Raw genomic sequence first — 13,887 nt, 5'->3', positions numbered from 1 at the left:
GAGGGAGACTATTATTTTGGGGCAACATTTTAATAAAATATATATATTATATTATATATAATTATTATTCAGTATACAAATTTATTTTTACATTGGCGCCAAAAATAAAAAATTTAAATGATTTTTTGTATCATTCCCTACTTTTTTTATTTTTCAACACATTTTCCAACATTTTGCAACACCAAAAACGGCATTGCCATTCATGTGGACCGTGTGGATTTTGTGGATATTATTTTTCCAAGATTCAGCTGGTTTTGTTTATTGCCAGCAAAGTAAAACTAATTTTAGTATAAAATAGTTCCACTGCTTTCAGAACTACTCTATTCCAACAATACTTTAAAGCATGGGATGTGATGGCGGAACTATTCCCAGGCGCGACGAGCTGGTGCGCGTGAAACAGAAGCCTGAACAAGTAAATAAGAGCCCCCAAACAAAAATGCGCAGTTTTCTGACATTATCTCTTTGTTTTCACAGAAAGACAAGGACGCTGAACGAGAATTCCGGTGGCGTCACTGCTCCCTGACCCAGCAAAGCCTGCAGGAACCAATTGCCATGTGCGGCATGGGCAGGCTGTACTCCAAGCAGAGCCTAATCGAACACCTGCTGGAAAAGGAAAAGATGCCAGAGGCGGCAGCGCACATTAAGAGCTTAAAGGATATTAAGCAGTTGCAGCTGACTCCAAATCCAGCCTTCACCGAGGAGGACAAGACAGAGGGACTACTGGACACACGCCATGCACCCTACATCTGCAAGCTAATCGGCTTGGAAATGTCCGGAAAGTTCCGTTTCGTGGCTCTTTGGAGCTGCGGCTGTGTGATGTCCGAGCGCGCTTTGAAGCAAATCAAAGGGAACTCGGCCAGTACTTGTCCCTTGTGCCAAAAGCCCTACAGTGTCGAGGATGTGGTGGTGCTCAATGGCAACGAAGAGGATCTTGAGCTGATGCGCGTCAAGATGGAAATGCGAGCCGCCAAGCGAAAGTCCTCCAAGAAAGACAAAAAAGAGGCCAAAAAAACTGAAATCAAAACAGAAAAGCCGGAGGAGGAGTCATCAGAGCCCGTAGTGGCCTCTACTTCTAAGTCTGCCGCTGAGAAGCCATCCACCAGTTCCAAGGTCAAAGCAGTGGTGAACCCTAAACGCCTGGGAGCCGTTAACGCCATGCAAGATCCCGAGCTGAAGCGTCTGAAAACCGACTTTAGTGTGGCGAAGGATCCGAAGGCCAGCGACGTGTACAAATCTCTGTTCACCTCTCACAAAACAGAAAAGGAGCAGGATCGTGCCCACTGGATAACTTACAATCCCTTTTACAATTAGTTTCATAGCTTTAGTCTAAGTTGCCGTTTTCCTTCAGTCACTTGTGAACTTGAACGTATCCCGATCGATTAAAACAGACACACAGAAAAAGTATTGACAGACAATGTTTCGCTCCGCTTACCAGAAGGGCTTCCTCACTGTACTCTACAGCGTGGGTAGCTCACCGCTGAACAATTGGTCCTCCTATGTAAGTATGTCCAGGTAATAGAAAGTTCCACTTCAATGACCTGTCAATTAGACCAAAAACGGCTACATCAAACGCATTTACGATGAGGATATCAAGTCCCTGGTGCTGGAGATTATGGGCTCGAATGTGTCCACAACATTTATACACTGCCCCAGTGAGTGCAAAGAGCAGCTGGGCATAAAGCTTCCCTTTTTGGTGCTTTTGATCAAGAATATGCACAAGTATTTCTGCTTCGAAGTCAAGGTTAGTTGCGGGGCATCCCATCCTACAGACTAATCCCCGACCCACTCCTCAGATACAAGATGACCAACGCTTTATGCGTCGCTTCCGAGTGTCCAACTTTCAGAGCAAGACGTCCGTGAAGCCCTTTTGCACGGCAATGCCCATGGGAATGTCCCCTGGTTGGAATCAGATCCAGTTCAACCTGGCCGACTTTACGCGCCGTGCTTACGGGTCAAACTACCTGGAGACCGTTTCGCTGCAACTGCATGCCAACGTTCGGATCAGACGCATCTACTTTGCCGACAAACTCTACACGGAGGCGGAACTTCCCAATGAATACCGCCTTATGGGCAAGCCCAAGGACCTCAAAAAACCGGAGAAACAGTTCAAGGTCCAAGCCACTGCTCGTCCACCATCTCCGCTGAATACGGCCCGCGGCGAGGGCGGTCCTGCCAAGTCCGAGCCAGAGCCCACTGCGAGCGCGCCTAGTGCGCCCAGCGAGCCAGAGCCAGTGCCACAGAAGGCGCCATCGCCGCCAGCCTCAGCTCCCTCGGAGCCCGCTGCAGAAGAGCCGCCTCCGCAAACGGACGCCCCCACCGAGGAGGTGGCCTACTAATTTGGCTTCCTGGTGTTAATATATATTTTTTTTGTTAAACTTTCAATTAGTTGACAGAGCCTCGGATGCGAAGTGGAGGAGTACTCTTAAATTTGCAGTCATACTGAATAATGCTTGATTTTAGCCCACTTGGACTTTACGACAAATTGTCTTTCCTTTGGGGCTATCAGGGATAAAACAAAGCGTTTGTCACATACACACATCGTTTATTAACCCACTTGGACTCTAAACAAAATTGGTTTTGTTAATTAGAAATTTGCTAAAATATCTTAATTAGGCTGGACACTTGCGACTAATTGATCAAGAGCTCTTAGCCGGGGCAGCATTGCCGGTGGCAATGGCTAGCATGTCGGTGTCGATATTCTTCAATGCGCTATGGTACTCGGTGATCTCGAGTGCCTCCCACTCGGCCTTGAAGGCCGCCTTGGGGTCCTGGGGCATCGTCATTGCAGCACCGGTCATGGCATCAGCCTGGGCCTGTGTCTGATCGGCGTGGTTGTTCTCGCCGAGAACCAATGTGTAGATGGAGCGCAAGCCGAACACATTTAGGAAATACCAAGAGGCCGATGACACCCATGCGGCATCCAGGGAGGCCAGCTCTACGCCTCGCTGCAACATTGGCTTAAAGCGCAGTGTCAACGGGAATGGAACCTTGGTAGTGACGAAGCCCGAGAACATCCAGTTGATCCATCCGCCGATGATGACCATTGGCAATACATTGATGAAGTTGCCCTTCACCATGTCCGTGAGCATAGCCGAGGAATTTTGGGCCACGGGTGCGCGTTTCTGGGTCTTGAAGTAGCCCGTCTCCTCGTTGTTAAAATAGTTCTTCCGCATGGAAAAGCTCTGGGCACTTAGGTACTTGCCGTTTTCACGAAGCAGCCTCGCCCGAATCATCGCTTGGCTGCAATAGGAATGAATCCACATCAGATGGGGGTGCTCCCATGTCGGACTTTACTCACCTGTCCTGGATCTGGGTGATTTCGGCCTTCTTTTGTGTAGAGATCAGAATGGAGACGTAGTGGCGGACGATGCCCACCAAAAATGTGATTAACACGATGGGAAGAAACACCCAAACGCGAATATCTGGGTCAATAAGAAGTTCCGTCATATTTTAATTGATAAATTTTCTAATTATTCGTCTGATATGACTGCAAGTGTTGGGCAGAGCCTAGATTCTGGTGTAGGAAATCGCGAAAATATATTGCAATGACATAAGGCTTGAAAACACCATAAACTTGGTGGTGACAGTTGAAGAAGTATCGACTTACAGAATTTATTTGAATGTTTAATAAATTACCGTTCCACTAACTTACTAAGTAAAATTTAAACAATAAAAATTCATATTTGTTCGCATATAAATCTTTAAAGTATACAAAAATTATTCTTTAAAAATATTGGTATTTTTTTTAGTATTTCTTTCAGGTATAAGTGTTGAAAAACGAAAAAAGAAAGAGATTAGAATTCGTAAGGACGGCTCTGGGACGAATAAGTCATGGACGCCAAGACCGAAGCCCCAATTTCACCTACTGCCCCGGTTACCCAGTCTACAGAGGCAGGAAAAGATCAGAACAGCGGCACCAACAACACTTCGAATGCCGCAAGCGTAGGGGCCAGCGCAGCTCAGTCCACCCCGGCTGCCCAATCGGAGCCCGCCGCCAAGAAACCGCGCCGTGAAACAAGCACCCTGACTCGTCAGTACCTGGACCAGACTGTAGCTCCTGTCCTGCTAAACGGATTACAAGCGCTTGCCCGTGAACGGCCTGCGGATCCCCTTCAGTTCTTGGCCGCATACCTTCTGAAGCACAGCAACGGATGCGAGGAGAACAGCTCCGCGCCGGCAGAGAACAACTCCTAATCTCTTAAGTTCTAAAGCCCCATAAAGTCATCATCCGCCGCCCCCTTAGATGTATAAGTGAAGAGTTCGCAAATAAAAGTTTAAATTAGAATGTAATTGCAAAACAAAACGCATTAAATTTCCTAGGCTGTGATAGGATAGCCCCAGGGATCCAACTTTGAGTTGAGTAGCTCCAGCGACGCGTCCGCGATCTTTGACATCAGCTCGGCGAGTTTGTGCTTGGTGTAGACTTTGTACAGCTGACGGCTCTCACTGGATATCTCGTCCGCCAGTCGAACGCAGCCGGCAAAGTCTCCAGACTTATACATGACATCGTGTAGGAACAGCGCAATCTCCGGCAAGCAGAGAGAACGCAACTTTTCCATCTGCATCGTTCGGTATTCCCACTTGAGCTGAACGGCGTTTTCTGGCTCCTTCGGGATAAAGGGGTCCACTAGCCATCCTTTTTCCGGGAACATCAGTACGTTGAAAAGGGATTCCATGGTTTCTGCAAGATCGTAAAATGTTAAATTATTTCCTCTTGTACACCAGATTAGACAACTTACGCTTCGATTGCTCTTTAAGACGCGTTTCCCAGCGTGTAACCTTATTTCGATGGGCCTGCTCCTTGCGCTCGTTGGCCATGCGCTCTGTAAAGTTGTCTTGGCCGGAAGCGATGGAATCCTGCTGTGGCTTTTGAGGCTTGTTATGGTACAAGCTATTCCACTCCAAGAAGCTATCTATCCCTGCCAGATAGACTTTGTAGCAGAGGTACTCCTTCAAGCTGCACTCCTCTCGAGGGGGCAGGTTGTTCATAGATCCGTACTGATTGATAAGGACCTGCACCACGTCCCCGGGAACCACTTCGAACGCCTGGCGCACGCACTCCACCTTGCTGCAGCCCAAATAAGTTCGGATCATGGCATTGGCTTGCCACAGCAGCTCACCGCGTTGCTCGGGCAGATGGGTTAGCCATTCCAGGGCATGGATCTTACGGGTATCCCCAGCGGAGACCTCGCCAGATCGCGGCTCTCCCAACTCGCCCAGTTGAACTGGAGTGTTCCGGATGTTCTCAACCGTCAGTCGAGTGATCTGCGCCACATCTAGGCCTGCCTGCATGGCAGCCTCCAGGGCCCTCTCGCGCTTCTGCTTCTGCTCGACCTGCTCCAAGAAGCGCGAGTACAGCTGGACTTGCAGGGTTTTGGAAAGGGAAGCGGTGTAGTAGGCAATCAGCTGGGCATCTCCCCTCTCAATTAATGCTTCAACGTAGGCTGCAATAACCTTTTCCGCCGGACTGTCGCGCTCCAAGCGTCCAATCTGGCGCAGAAAGATCACAATGTGGGCCATGAAGCGTAACTGGTGGGGCGACAGCTGGCCCGCATCCTTGTCGAGCCAGCGCACCATGTGCTGCAGCAGTTCGCCGCACGTGTCCAGTATTAGGTGCCGCTGTATGATGCCCAGTTGTCCCTGGGCATAGTCCCTCACAGAGGCGTCCTTGGCCACGTTGAGCTCGTCGAAGATCTGCTCCATGGTCATCTTGCCATTCCAGTATTCGTCGGGCATTGGCTGGTAACGCTTTACGCAGCACTCGCGGATCTCCGATTCCACACGGATGTCGATCTGGACCTTGAGGTAGGCCCACAGCAAGTCGTGCCAGTCGTTGTGCAGTAGGGACTTGAGTGACGCCAAGTGGCCTGAGAAAACTCCAGCAGTGGCTCGAGAATACTCGTCGTAGTTCTTCGAGTCGGCCAACAACCAAGCGCACCGCTTCCACACATCCCTGCGAGGATTTCCCTCGATCGGCATCTTCTCGTCCATCTTTGGGTTTCCCTGCTCAAAGTTGGGGTCCTCGTGCAATCGCCAGCCCTCCAGGATGGCTGCTCGCCACGTCTGTCCGTAGTGCTTGCACAGCTTTAGGCCATCGTCTACTTGTCCCGACCGGATGGCCGAGAATATGGCGCGGGAGAGTCGGTGGTTGTCTTCTTCGTCAAGGGCGTGCAGTGGACGCTTCTGTCGAACGGATGCATCCGGGTCCAAGCGAGAAACGATTTCATGGCCCCGACCAAACGCAGCGCCCTGCAGGTTCTCCAGCTGGAAGAGGGTGTTCTCCCAGGACATCATCCGGTCGTGGCAATGCAGCAGGTTTACTTGTTCATCTGGCTTGTAACAGGCCTCCAGCCAATCGACGACGAGCTGGTACTCGCGCAGGGTGGCATTGATGGCGTACAGCTGCTGGATGACCTCCTTCTCACTTCCACCCAGGGTCGGTCCATCCTGCATCTCGTCGTCGGCCCGAGTGTCGCTCTGCACCAAAACCCGATCGTGGAATAGGGCGTGTAGCAGGAGCCAGGTGTTAATCTCCTGGCGCAGCCAACGTAGCGTTGCCTCCCGCTGCCGGGCGCCCTGGGCCCCGCCAACGCCACGGTCTATCTCCAGCTCCAGTGTTTCCACAACACCACGACAGATCTGGGCCAATCCCTGGAGCACCTCGAAAATTTCAGGCCCGCCGCCGTGTGTCTGAAGCATGTCAAAGAACTGCGGGAACAACACATCTGTTCGACTCCTGCCCCGGTCTTCGTCGTCCATGGTGTCCTCAATCATGGCAGTGTCCTCCATAATAGAAGCCTGGGTTTGCTCCTGAAGGAGGAAGGAGTGTGAGAGATTGTGTGGTCCCAGCGAGTTGTTCAGAGCAGCGGTGCGTAGTAGGCTAGGGCGGCCGCTAATCGGGAACGAGCTGTCGGCCATGGTCGTCTGTTGGGGATCGCTTTTTTACATTAATCCAGACGGGAGTACAAAAATTCACGCGTTGCCAAAATGCCGGGACAGTGGTAGTGTGGCCAAAGTTGATAAAAAAAGATTCCAACATCGCCAGTTGGGTCTGAAGATATGCCATCAAGCGGGCATTTGAAACAATTTTAGTAAACCTTTAATTCAAGATAAAATTATTAGTTTAAATTTTTAAGTAAGCATTGTTTTAACATGATGATCTTCACCCAACTATATTATTACTGCTGTAATACTAAAAATTTGGAGAAAGCAAAGACCTTTGTATATTTAAAAATTAATACCTAATTAAAAAATAGTTTTTTTTAGAATCTACTTAGATTAGAACATTTCAATCATCAAAATAAATGTATTCTAAAATTACTATTATTTTAAAACTAACCGCCCGGTTTGAGGCCAGCACACGATGAGTCCTGCATGACGATATGCTCTCATACCAACTCCGTCTGACCATCGCTAGTCCTCCCAAAATAAAACATTTTCCTTTTATTTGTTGTGCAGGAGGACGCTTATACAAAAATTATAATAAAATTGCGACTTGGCAATGCGCTATTCCTTTGATAGCGCAGACTGGGGATAGCCTCATTCCATTCACCCAAAAAATGAGAATGCAAAACCGAGATTAGAAAAACAGCAAAATTCAAATTGCAAACAGAAAAGCAAAACAAAACAAAAATATTTATTGGAGGAACAATATGGAGTTATTTTAAGAGCCCTGAAAACACGCAACCTGAATGACACAACAGTGATATAATCGTAATTTAAACTTAAAAACACTGGGGAGACCCGTACAAATAGAAAAACCTTTAACCGCACTCACCTAAGGTACTTGCATTGATTTTTCTCCCCATCCATAAATTTCTTATTATAGAGACAGGAAAATGCTTATGTACTCGCATACATATGTTCGATTTTTTTTTAGCCTTTTGCCAAGATGGCCGTGCAGCTGACACAGAGCTACCACCACTTACCCTTGACGATCACCCCGATCCTGGGATCCAAGCCGGATCACCAGCAGCAGCAGCACCTTCAGCAGCAACAGCAACAGCAGCACCTTCAGCAGCAACAGCAGCAGCAGCAACTTCAACAGCAGCAGCAGCAACAACAGCCCCAACTGCAGTTTTTGAACGAGCCCCAGTCGAATCCACCGCCTAATCCGCCACAGCCACAGCCCCCAGATCTTACCTTTCACTGCATGTGCTGCTCTGAGTTCTTTGTCCACCCATTGGCCCTGTACCAGCACATGAATACCGTTCACCCGAACGAGGGGACAAACGTAGTTCAGGCGGAAAAGGAGCCAGGGGCGGATGGGCAGGAGGACGAAGACTACAGCTGGATATTCGAACCGGTGTGCGAGCTAGCGGAAGACGGCAGCTCCTCCTCCTCCGATGATAATGACAGCAGCGATGATGACAGCGACTCCTCGGATGACTCTTCGGACGACGACAGCAGCAGCTCAGGTTCCAGCTCCAGCAACTCTAGCTCATCCAGCAGTTCACGGCCCACCTCGAATAGCAACTCAAACACCCAGCAGAGCCAGGATTGGGTGCAGCCCATGAGAGGACTAATTCAAACCCCCAACCCCAATGAGTTTCAACTGCAAACGGCAGATCCGCGAGAGTCTACTTCGATAATCCTGCTGCAGCCTGAAATGAGCACTCCATCGATGGGAGTTCCGGAATCACTCATACAATCGCTGGGTGGTGGTTTCACTCTGGCACCCTCCGCTCCCATCAAGCGAAGGCGAGGACGACGCAGCAAGGCCAATGTCCCGCTCCTGGACTCTGCCACTGATCCCGCTGCCCAGAAGTGCTTCCAGTGCTCGCATTGCGAGGCCAGCTTCCCCAACGCCGGGGATCTGTCCAAGCACGTGCGCTCCCACATCACCAACAAACCGTTCCAGTGCTCCATCTGCCAGAAGACGTTCACGCACATCGGCAGCCTCAACACGCACATTCGAATCCACAGCGGCGAGAAGCCCTACAAGTGCGAGCTTTGCCCGAAAGCCTTTACCCAGTCAAGTAGCCTGATGGTGCACATGCGCTCCCACTCGGTTAAGAAGCCGCACCAGTGCCTGTTGTGTGACAAGGGCTTCGTCAACCATAGTTCACTGCTGCTCCACCAGAAGACGCATGCCGAGCCGACGGAGACGTTTGTCTGTCCGGAGTGCGAGCGGGAGTTCAAAGCGGAGGCGCTTCTGGACGAACATATGCGGATGCACACCCAGGAGCTAGTCTATCAGTGTGCCATTTGCCGTGAGGCCTTCCGCGCCAGCTCCGAACTGGTTCAGCACATGAAGAACCACCTGGGCGAGAAGCCGTTCACCTGCTCCTTGTGCGATCGTTCCTTCACGCAGTCCGGCAGCCTCAACATCCACATGCGCATCCACACCGGAGAGAAACCGTTTCAGTGCAAGCTGTGCGACAAATGCTTCACTCAGGCCTCCAGTCTCAGTGTCCACATGAAGATCCATGCCGGCGAGAAGCCATACCCGTGCCCCATCTGCGGAAAGTCGTACAGCCAACAGGCGTACCTCAACAAGCACATCCAGGCCCATCAGACTTCGGCTGCTAGGGCGCCTCCTCCAGAAATCCCAACCATGCCCCAACAGCCACGTGAGACGCTGGTTTGCATTGTCTGTGGATCGCTGCACGCGGATGCCACGGCTCTGTCGCAACATGTAATCACCCAGCATGCCGCCCTCCTGGACACAATGAAGCAACAACCGCCTGAAGGTGGATTCATGAGCGGCGTACAGGAGCAGGAGGCCTACATGCAGCGAGTCCAAACGGTGTTCCAGCAGATGAATCAGCAGCAACAACAGCAGCCCAGTCAGCAGCAGCAGCAGCAAGTCGCTCCAGTCCAGCCAGCCATTGACTCCACGGGCGAGGATGAGGAGGAACCGGAGGACGAAGGCGATGATCGGGAAACCCCCGAGGAAGATGGGGAAGACGAGGAGGAGCTAGAGGAGGAAGAGAAGCCCATGAGCGACGACTTGGAGCCATTTCTCGGAGTGCAGGAGGAGGCGATTCTGATGGACTCCGACATCTACTACGACGACTTTGCCGACATGGACGTGGGCTGTCAGGAGGAAGTGTGCGGCGATTATGTTCTAAACGAGGAGGAAGTTTGCACCGAAGAGCTCATCTAGACTTAAGCACCTAGTTCTGCCATATTTCACCAGAGCATCTCATTTAGACTCTTTTTAAGGGCAAGACGGTTCTCCTTTGGAGAAGGGTCTAGCTGGCCATGCCTTACTATTTTTCAAGTATTATTCTTGGTTGCTACTACCCTTTTTTTTAACCAGTTATTCGGAATTTTTCCAATTCTCTCAAAGTTCAGTTACTTAAAGTTTACACAATTATTTAATAAGACAATATTATGTACGGATCGGGGTATGGGAAGTGTACGCCAGGTCCATGTGTGTCCAACAGAATACTTACGCCAGTTCACAAAAATAAGAGTAATTGCTAAGTAAGATAAGTCGGTACTTAGGGAGTGTCCCTGAAATCTGTTCTACAGTTTGCAGTCTCCTCTCTCATATCACACAAATCTCACTCGAACATGAAACATGAAATCATTAATTATTAATTATCTTTCAAAGGTATTACATTTTTTTTAATCTTAAGAACATTACACTGCTCACTTTAGGTCCCCATTGGACATTCCCCTAACCCGTATTGGAAACCAACTTGTTTCTACAATTCCAATTGCGTATTCCCAAAACCGCCTGAAGAGATTACATTAATCGTTATTAAAAAAGTGTGTTTTATTTCAGACTGGCTCTGAACAGATCTGATGTGGGAACTAAATCCTGATAAAGGTGCCTGCCGTTGATCCCATTCGGCTGGGATTGCTCAGATCCATGTTGGCATCGGTCTCGGCCACACCAAACATTCCTGGCAGCAGGTATCCTCCGGCCATCGGGTTGTCAGGATCCAGTTTTTCCGGCGGAGCTATCATCACATTGTCGCCTTGGTAGACGAAGGGCAGTCTCAGGATCCAGTAGGCACTCTGCGATAGTCGCGGTGGAATGATGGTGCCCAATGTGAAGGTGTACTTGCCGACACATACTTTTGGATCCACGATTATGTTTACCGGCGCCTTGGGGGTGACCACGTGGATGCGCATTAGCTGGGCCAGGTAGTTGCTTTGCGAGCGGCAGGGGCAGGGATAGTAGAGGGGCATGTTGCTGTGCACCACCTTGTTGCAGGTGTCCCTCTCGATGTCCGCCCCACCGCGAAGCACGCGATCTGGGGCGCACATCATGAACCTGTGGCCGCGCGAGCACTCGTACTCCATGCCCACGAAGATCTTGATGGACAATCGGTCGCCTTGCTTCTTCCAGCGTTGCTGTTTCTTTCCGGGATGCTGCTGAAGATGCATGTTGTGGTGGTGTTGTTGGTGATGCTTGTTGGCGTGCACCAGTCTTAGAAGGACATCCCATGGCAGCAGGAAGTTAGCTCCAGACAAGAATCCGCTTTGGAAGTGCTCCTGCAGCCCGGTGTTGTGGCTGTAAATGGAGCTGGGACCTACGCACGCCAGAGACCAACTGGGGAACAGTGGCAAGAGACCAAAGTCGCTGACCGTGTGCACTAAACCGGGCAGGTACTCCGTTGTTGATGTAGAAAAGCCGCCCGTTGGAGTGGACTCTTTTCGGGCGGGCTCTTTTATTTGAAGGACCAGTTCGTTTTCCGTGTCCGCACTAGAAGTTCCACTGTTGGGGGATTCATGCTCCGACCCAGACAGTTGCTCAGAGCTCTCCTGGGACTCATTTAGCGATGCCCCAAATCCAGCTATAGACATGTTCAGATCGGAGCCAAAAGTGGGTGAAAGCTGCTGGGAGCAGTTATCGCCCTCAGCTTGTTCCTTTTCCTCAGTATCCTCGTCTGCCTCCTCTGTTTCCCCATCTTCGTTCTCGTCCTCGCCCTGTGGCGTGCAGATCTTGCCGGTGTTAAGCATGGGGAACGCAGCATCAAATGCTGCCGCTCGGTAATCGCTCACGGAAGGTTCGAATATGGGGAACTGGTACTGCTTCACCTTCACACAAAGGTTGCAGATCTGGGCAATGAGCTCGTAGAAATCGTAGTTGGCCTGCCGCAGGTTAAACGGGTCTTCCCGCCTGCCCTGCGTTCTGCCGCAATTACAGCTCGAGATGTGGATCACTCCACTGTTGTGCTTGTCGTGAGGCACATCTTTGGGCAAGGTACATGGCTGGGAGCGTAGGCTTAGCTTCTCGCATTGTTGGCGGCCGTCCTGCCAGTGCTTCAGGCAAATAGCTGCCATCCTGGCCAGCGCCGCCTGTGCCGGCGGCCCACGTCCCTCCTCCTCGAAGGCAATTGTGGCCTCCGCCAAGAGCTTGCGGTGAGTGGCACTTCCATAATTGGCGGGAGCAGAACTCTTGTATGAGGAAATGCCCTTCTTCAATCCCAGCTCGCACAAATGGGCCCAGAATCTGTAAAGGAAGGGAAGAGGTATTGCATATTCTGCGATTTGACGCCATCTACTTACTTTTTCTCATAATTCAGGCTGTCTTCGAAGTTTAGAAGAAAGTTTTTCTATAAAAAATAATAATTAATTTATGCTCATCAAAGTAACCATATCACCTACATATTCCTCGTTATTGGTCTCGAAATTTGTATCCTTTGCATTCTCTACCAGCAGCTGGGTAAGCGTGTCCATGCATCCCTGCCACTCTGGAAAGCTAAGCAGTTGAAATTGTCCCAGATGGGGCAACTGTTTAAAAGATCCCTCATCGAAGCAGCCGTGCAGGGCATCCTGGATGTGACGCTGCAGAAAGTGCCAGGCTGTGTGCTGTCGCTTGTACTGCTGCGCCTCCACATCACGTTCTCCCGGTGGCCCGAAGGGCTTGCAAAAGCCTTCAAATGGCGCCAGCTCAAGGATCTCCAGGTCCTCCTCCTCCTCCCTCATATCTGGCTTGAACATTGTCTTGTTTAGGCAGTCGATAGCCTTAAGCAGATAGTCCGGGTGAAGCTCTTCGTGGGCATTGAAGTAGACAAACTGCTTGTTGTTGGGCAACGCAACCAAGGAGCTAGGGCTACTGTTGGTGAAAATGTGATGGTGGCGTAGCATTTCGTAAATGTTGTCCTCAGTTTGAAACTCATACGCAGAGACATTCTCCCGCGTCTTTAACTCGTCAGAGGGAAAGTTCTCAAACAGAAAAAGTATTCTAGGAGCACACAACCGAGACTTCTCTCCTAACTTGGCGGCGGGAGTATCCCTAAGCATCTGCGGGAGAAACTGCTTCAAGTGCTGCTCTCTAGAAAATTTCAGAAGCTGGAACACGGTCACAAGCGTTGGGTCGAACGTTGGTCCGGTTTCCACATAGACTATGATGTGGCACGTGTGCAAGGCCAGCAGCATCATGCGCACAAAACGGGAACGCATTTGCTCATAGAAATGGTCAAAATCAAAAGCGTTCTGGTGATCCGCCATCGAGTCCTCTATCATCCGGTGCAGGATCGGCTCGTCGTAAGTGGTTTCGAAGTGGAGGAAGATGCAGGAGGTGCCCCGTTTATAGTAGCATTGTACCTGACCGTCAGCCGGCGTGTGTTCCATTGGCGGACTCATGCCAAACGCCTGCATCTTGTTGGCCCTCTCGCATTTCGACCGGCCAACTATTCCAACCACCACCATTGAGTTCTCCAGCTGCAGCAGTTCCTGGCTGGTAAAAAGGATTAATAGCACAATCAATTTAATAAATCTTTCTCTTACGCGACATTTTCAGGAACATCGGGATATGTCCAGGTGTAATAATCCTTCATTTTTTAGATTGTCAACAAATTCTTATTTCTCAAATGTTGCATATTATTATTTTAGTGTGGCCAACTTATTTATTGGCTAACAGCTGTTTTTGTTTTGAATCCAATACCGTTTACGTAGGTAACGAAACTGATTGTTTTTTATGTC

The 13,887-nt window shown here is 50.0% G+C and overlaps 7 protein-coding genes across 7 annotated transcripts; 4 read left to right on the top strand and 3 right to left on the bottom strand.

Annotated features, from left to right (window-relative positions):
* The first annotated feature begins 192 nt into the window (after positions 1-192).
* Positions 193-1,404, top strand: LOC6498626 (replication termination factor 2). The gene is made up of 2 exons (XM_001963146.4): positions 193-412; positions 475-1,404. The coding sequence occupies exons 1-2, from the start codon at positions 344-346 to the stop codon at positions 1,309-1,311; spliced, it is 906 nt and encodes a 301-aa protein (XP_001963182.1). The 5' UTR covers positions 193-343; the 3' UTR covers positions 1,312-1,404.
* LOC6498627 (cilia- and flagella-associated protein 20) lies at positions 1,357-2,475 on the top strand. The gene is made up of 3 exons (XM_001963147.4): positions 1,357-1,498; positions 1,550-1,741; positions 1,794-2,475. The coding sequence occupies exons 1-3, from the start codon at positions 1,415-1,417 to the stop codon at positions 2,334-2,336; spliced, it is 819 nt and encodes a 272-aa protein (XP_001963183.1). The 5' UTR covers positions 1,357-1,414; the 3' UTR covers positions 2,337-2,475.
* A 46-nt stretch (positions 2,476-2,521) lies between these two features.
* LOC6496900 (ER membrane protein complex subunit 3) lies at positions 2,522-3,539 on the bottom strand. Its single transcript, XM_001963148.4, has 2 exons — positions 3,299-3,539; positions 2,522-3,240 (listed from the first exon to the last, which is right to left on the bottom strand). Exons 1-2 carry the CDS (start codon positions 3,445-3,447, stop codon positions 2,637-2,639), a joined length of 753 nt encoding a protein of 250 aa, XP_001963184.1. The 5' UTR covers positions 3,448-3,539; the 3' UTR covers positions 2,522-2,636.
* Positions 3,540-3,831: 292 nt separating this feature from the next.
* On the top strand, positions 3,832-4,290 carry LOC6498628 (protein dpy-30 homolog). Its single transcript, XM_001963149.4, has one exon. It carries the CDS (start codon positions 3,832-3,834, stop codon positions 4,192-4,194), a length of 363 nt encoding a protein of 120 aa, XP_001963185.1. The 3' UTR covers positions 4,195-4,290.
* On the bottom strand, positions 4,268-7,029 carry LOC6496899 (nuclear pore complex protein Nup107). Its single transcript, XM_001963150.4, has 2 exons — positions 4,740-7,029; positions 4,268-4,681 (listed from the first exon to the last, which is right to left on the bottom strand). The coding sequence occupies exons 1-2, from the start codon at positions 6,916-6,918 to the stop codon at positions 4,317-4,319; spliced, it is 2,544 nt and encodes an 847-aa protein (XP_001963186.1). The 5' UTR covers positions 6,919-7,029; the 3' UTR covers positions 4,268-4,316.
* Positions 7,030-7,392: 363 nt separating this feature from the next.
* On the top strand, positions 7,393-10,713 carry LOC6498629 (zinc finger protein 79). The gene is made up of 2 exons (XM_001963151.4): positions 7,393-7,782; positions 7,880-10,713. Exon 2 carries the CDS (start codon positions 7,892-7,894, stop codon positions 10,106-10,108), a length of 2,217 nt encoding a protein of 738 aa, XP_001963187.1. The 5' UTR covers positions 7,393-7,782; positions 7,880-7,891; the 3' UTR covers positions 10,109-10,713.
* Positions 10,709-13,852, bottom strand: LOC6496898 (protein SMG8). The gene is made up of 4 exons (XM_001963152.4): positions 13,693-13,852; positions 12,568-13,642; positions 12,469-12,515; positions 10,709-12,412 (listed from the first exon to the last, which is right to left on the bottom strand). The coding sequence occupies exons 1-4, from the start codon at positions 13,740-13,742 to the stop codon at positions 10,765-10,767; spliced, it is 2,820 nt and encodes a 939-aa protein (XP_001963188.1). The 5' UTR covers positions 13,743-13,852; the 3' UTR covers positions 10,709-10,764.
* Between the last annotated feature and the right edge of the window lie 35 nt (positions 13,853-13,887).

Source organism: Drosophila ananassae, chromosome 3R (genome assembly GCF_017639315.1).
Source record: "Drosophila ananassae strain 14024-0371.13 chromosome 3R, ASM1763931v2, whole genome shotgun sequence".
NCBI classification, from domain to species: domain Eukaryota; kingdom Metazoa; phylum Arthropoda; class Insecta; order Diptera; family Drosophilidae; genus Drosophila; species Drosophila ananassae.
Note: the sequence above shows the minus strand (reverse complement) of the source record. Positions and strands in the feature narration are given on the sequence as shown.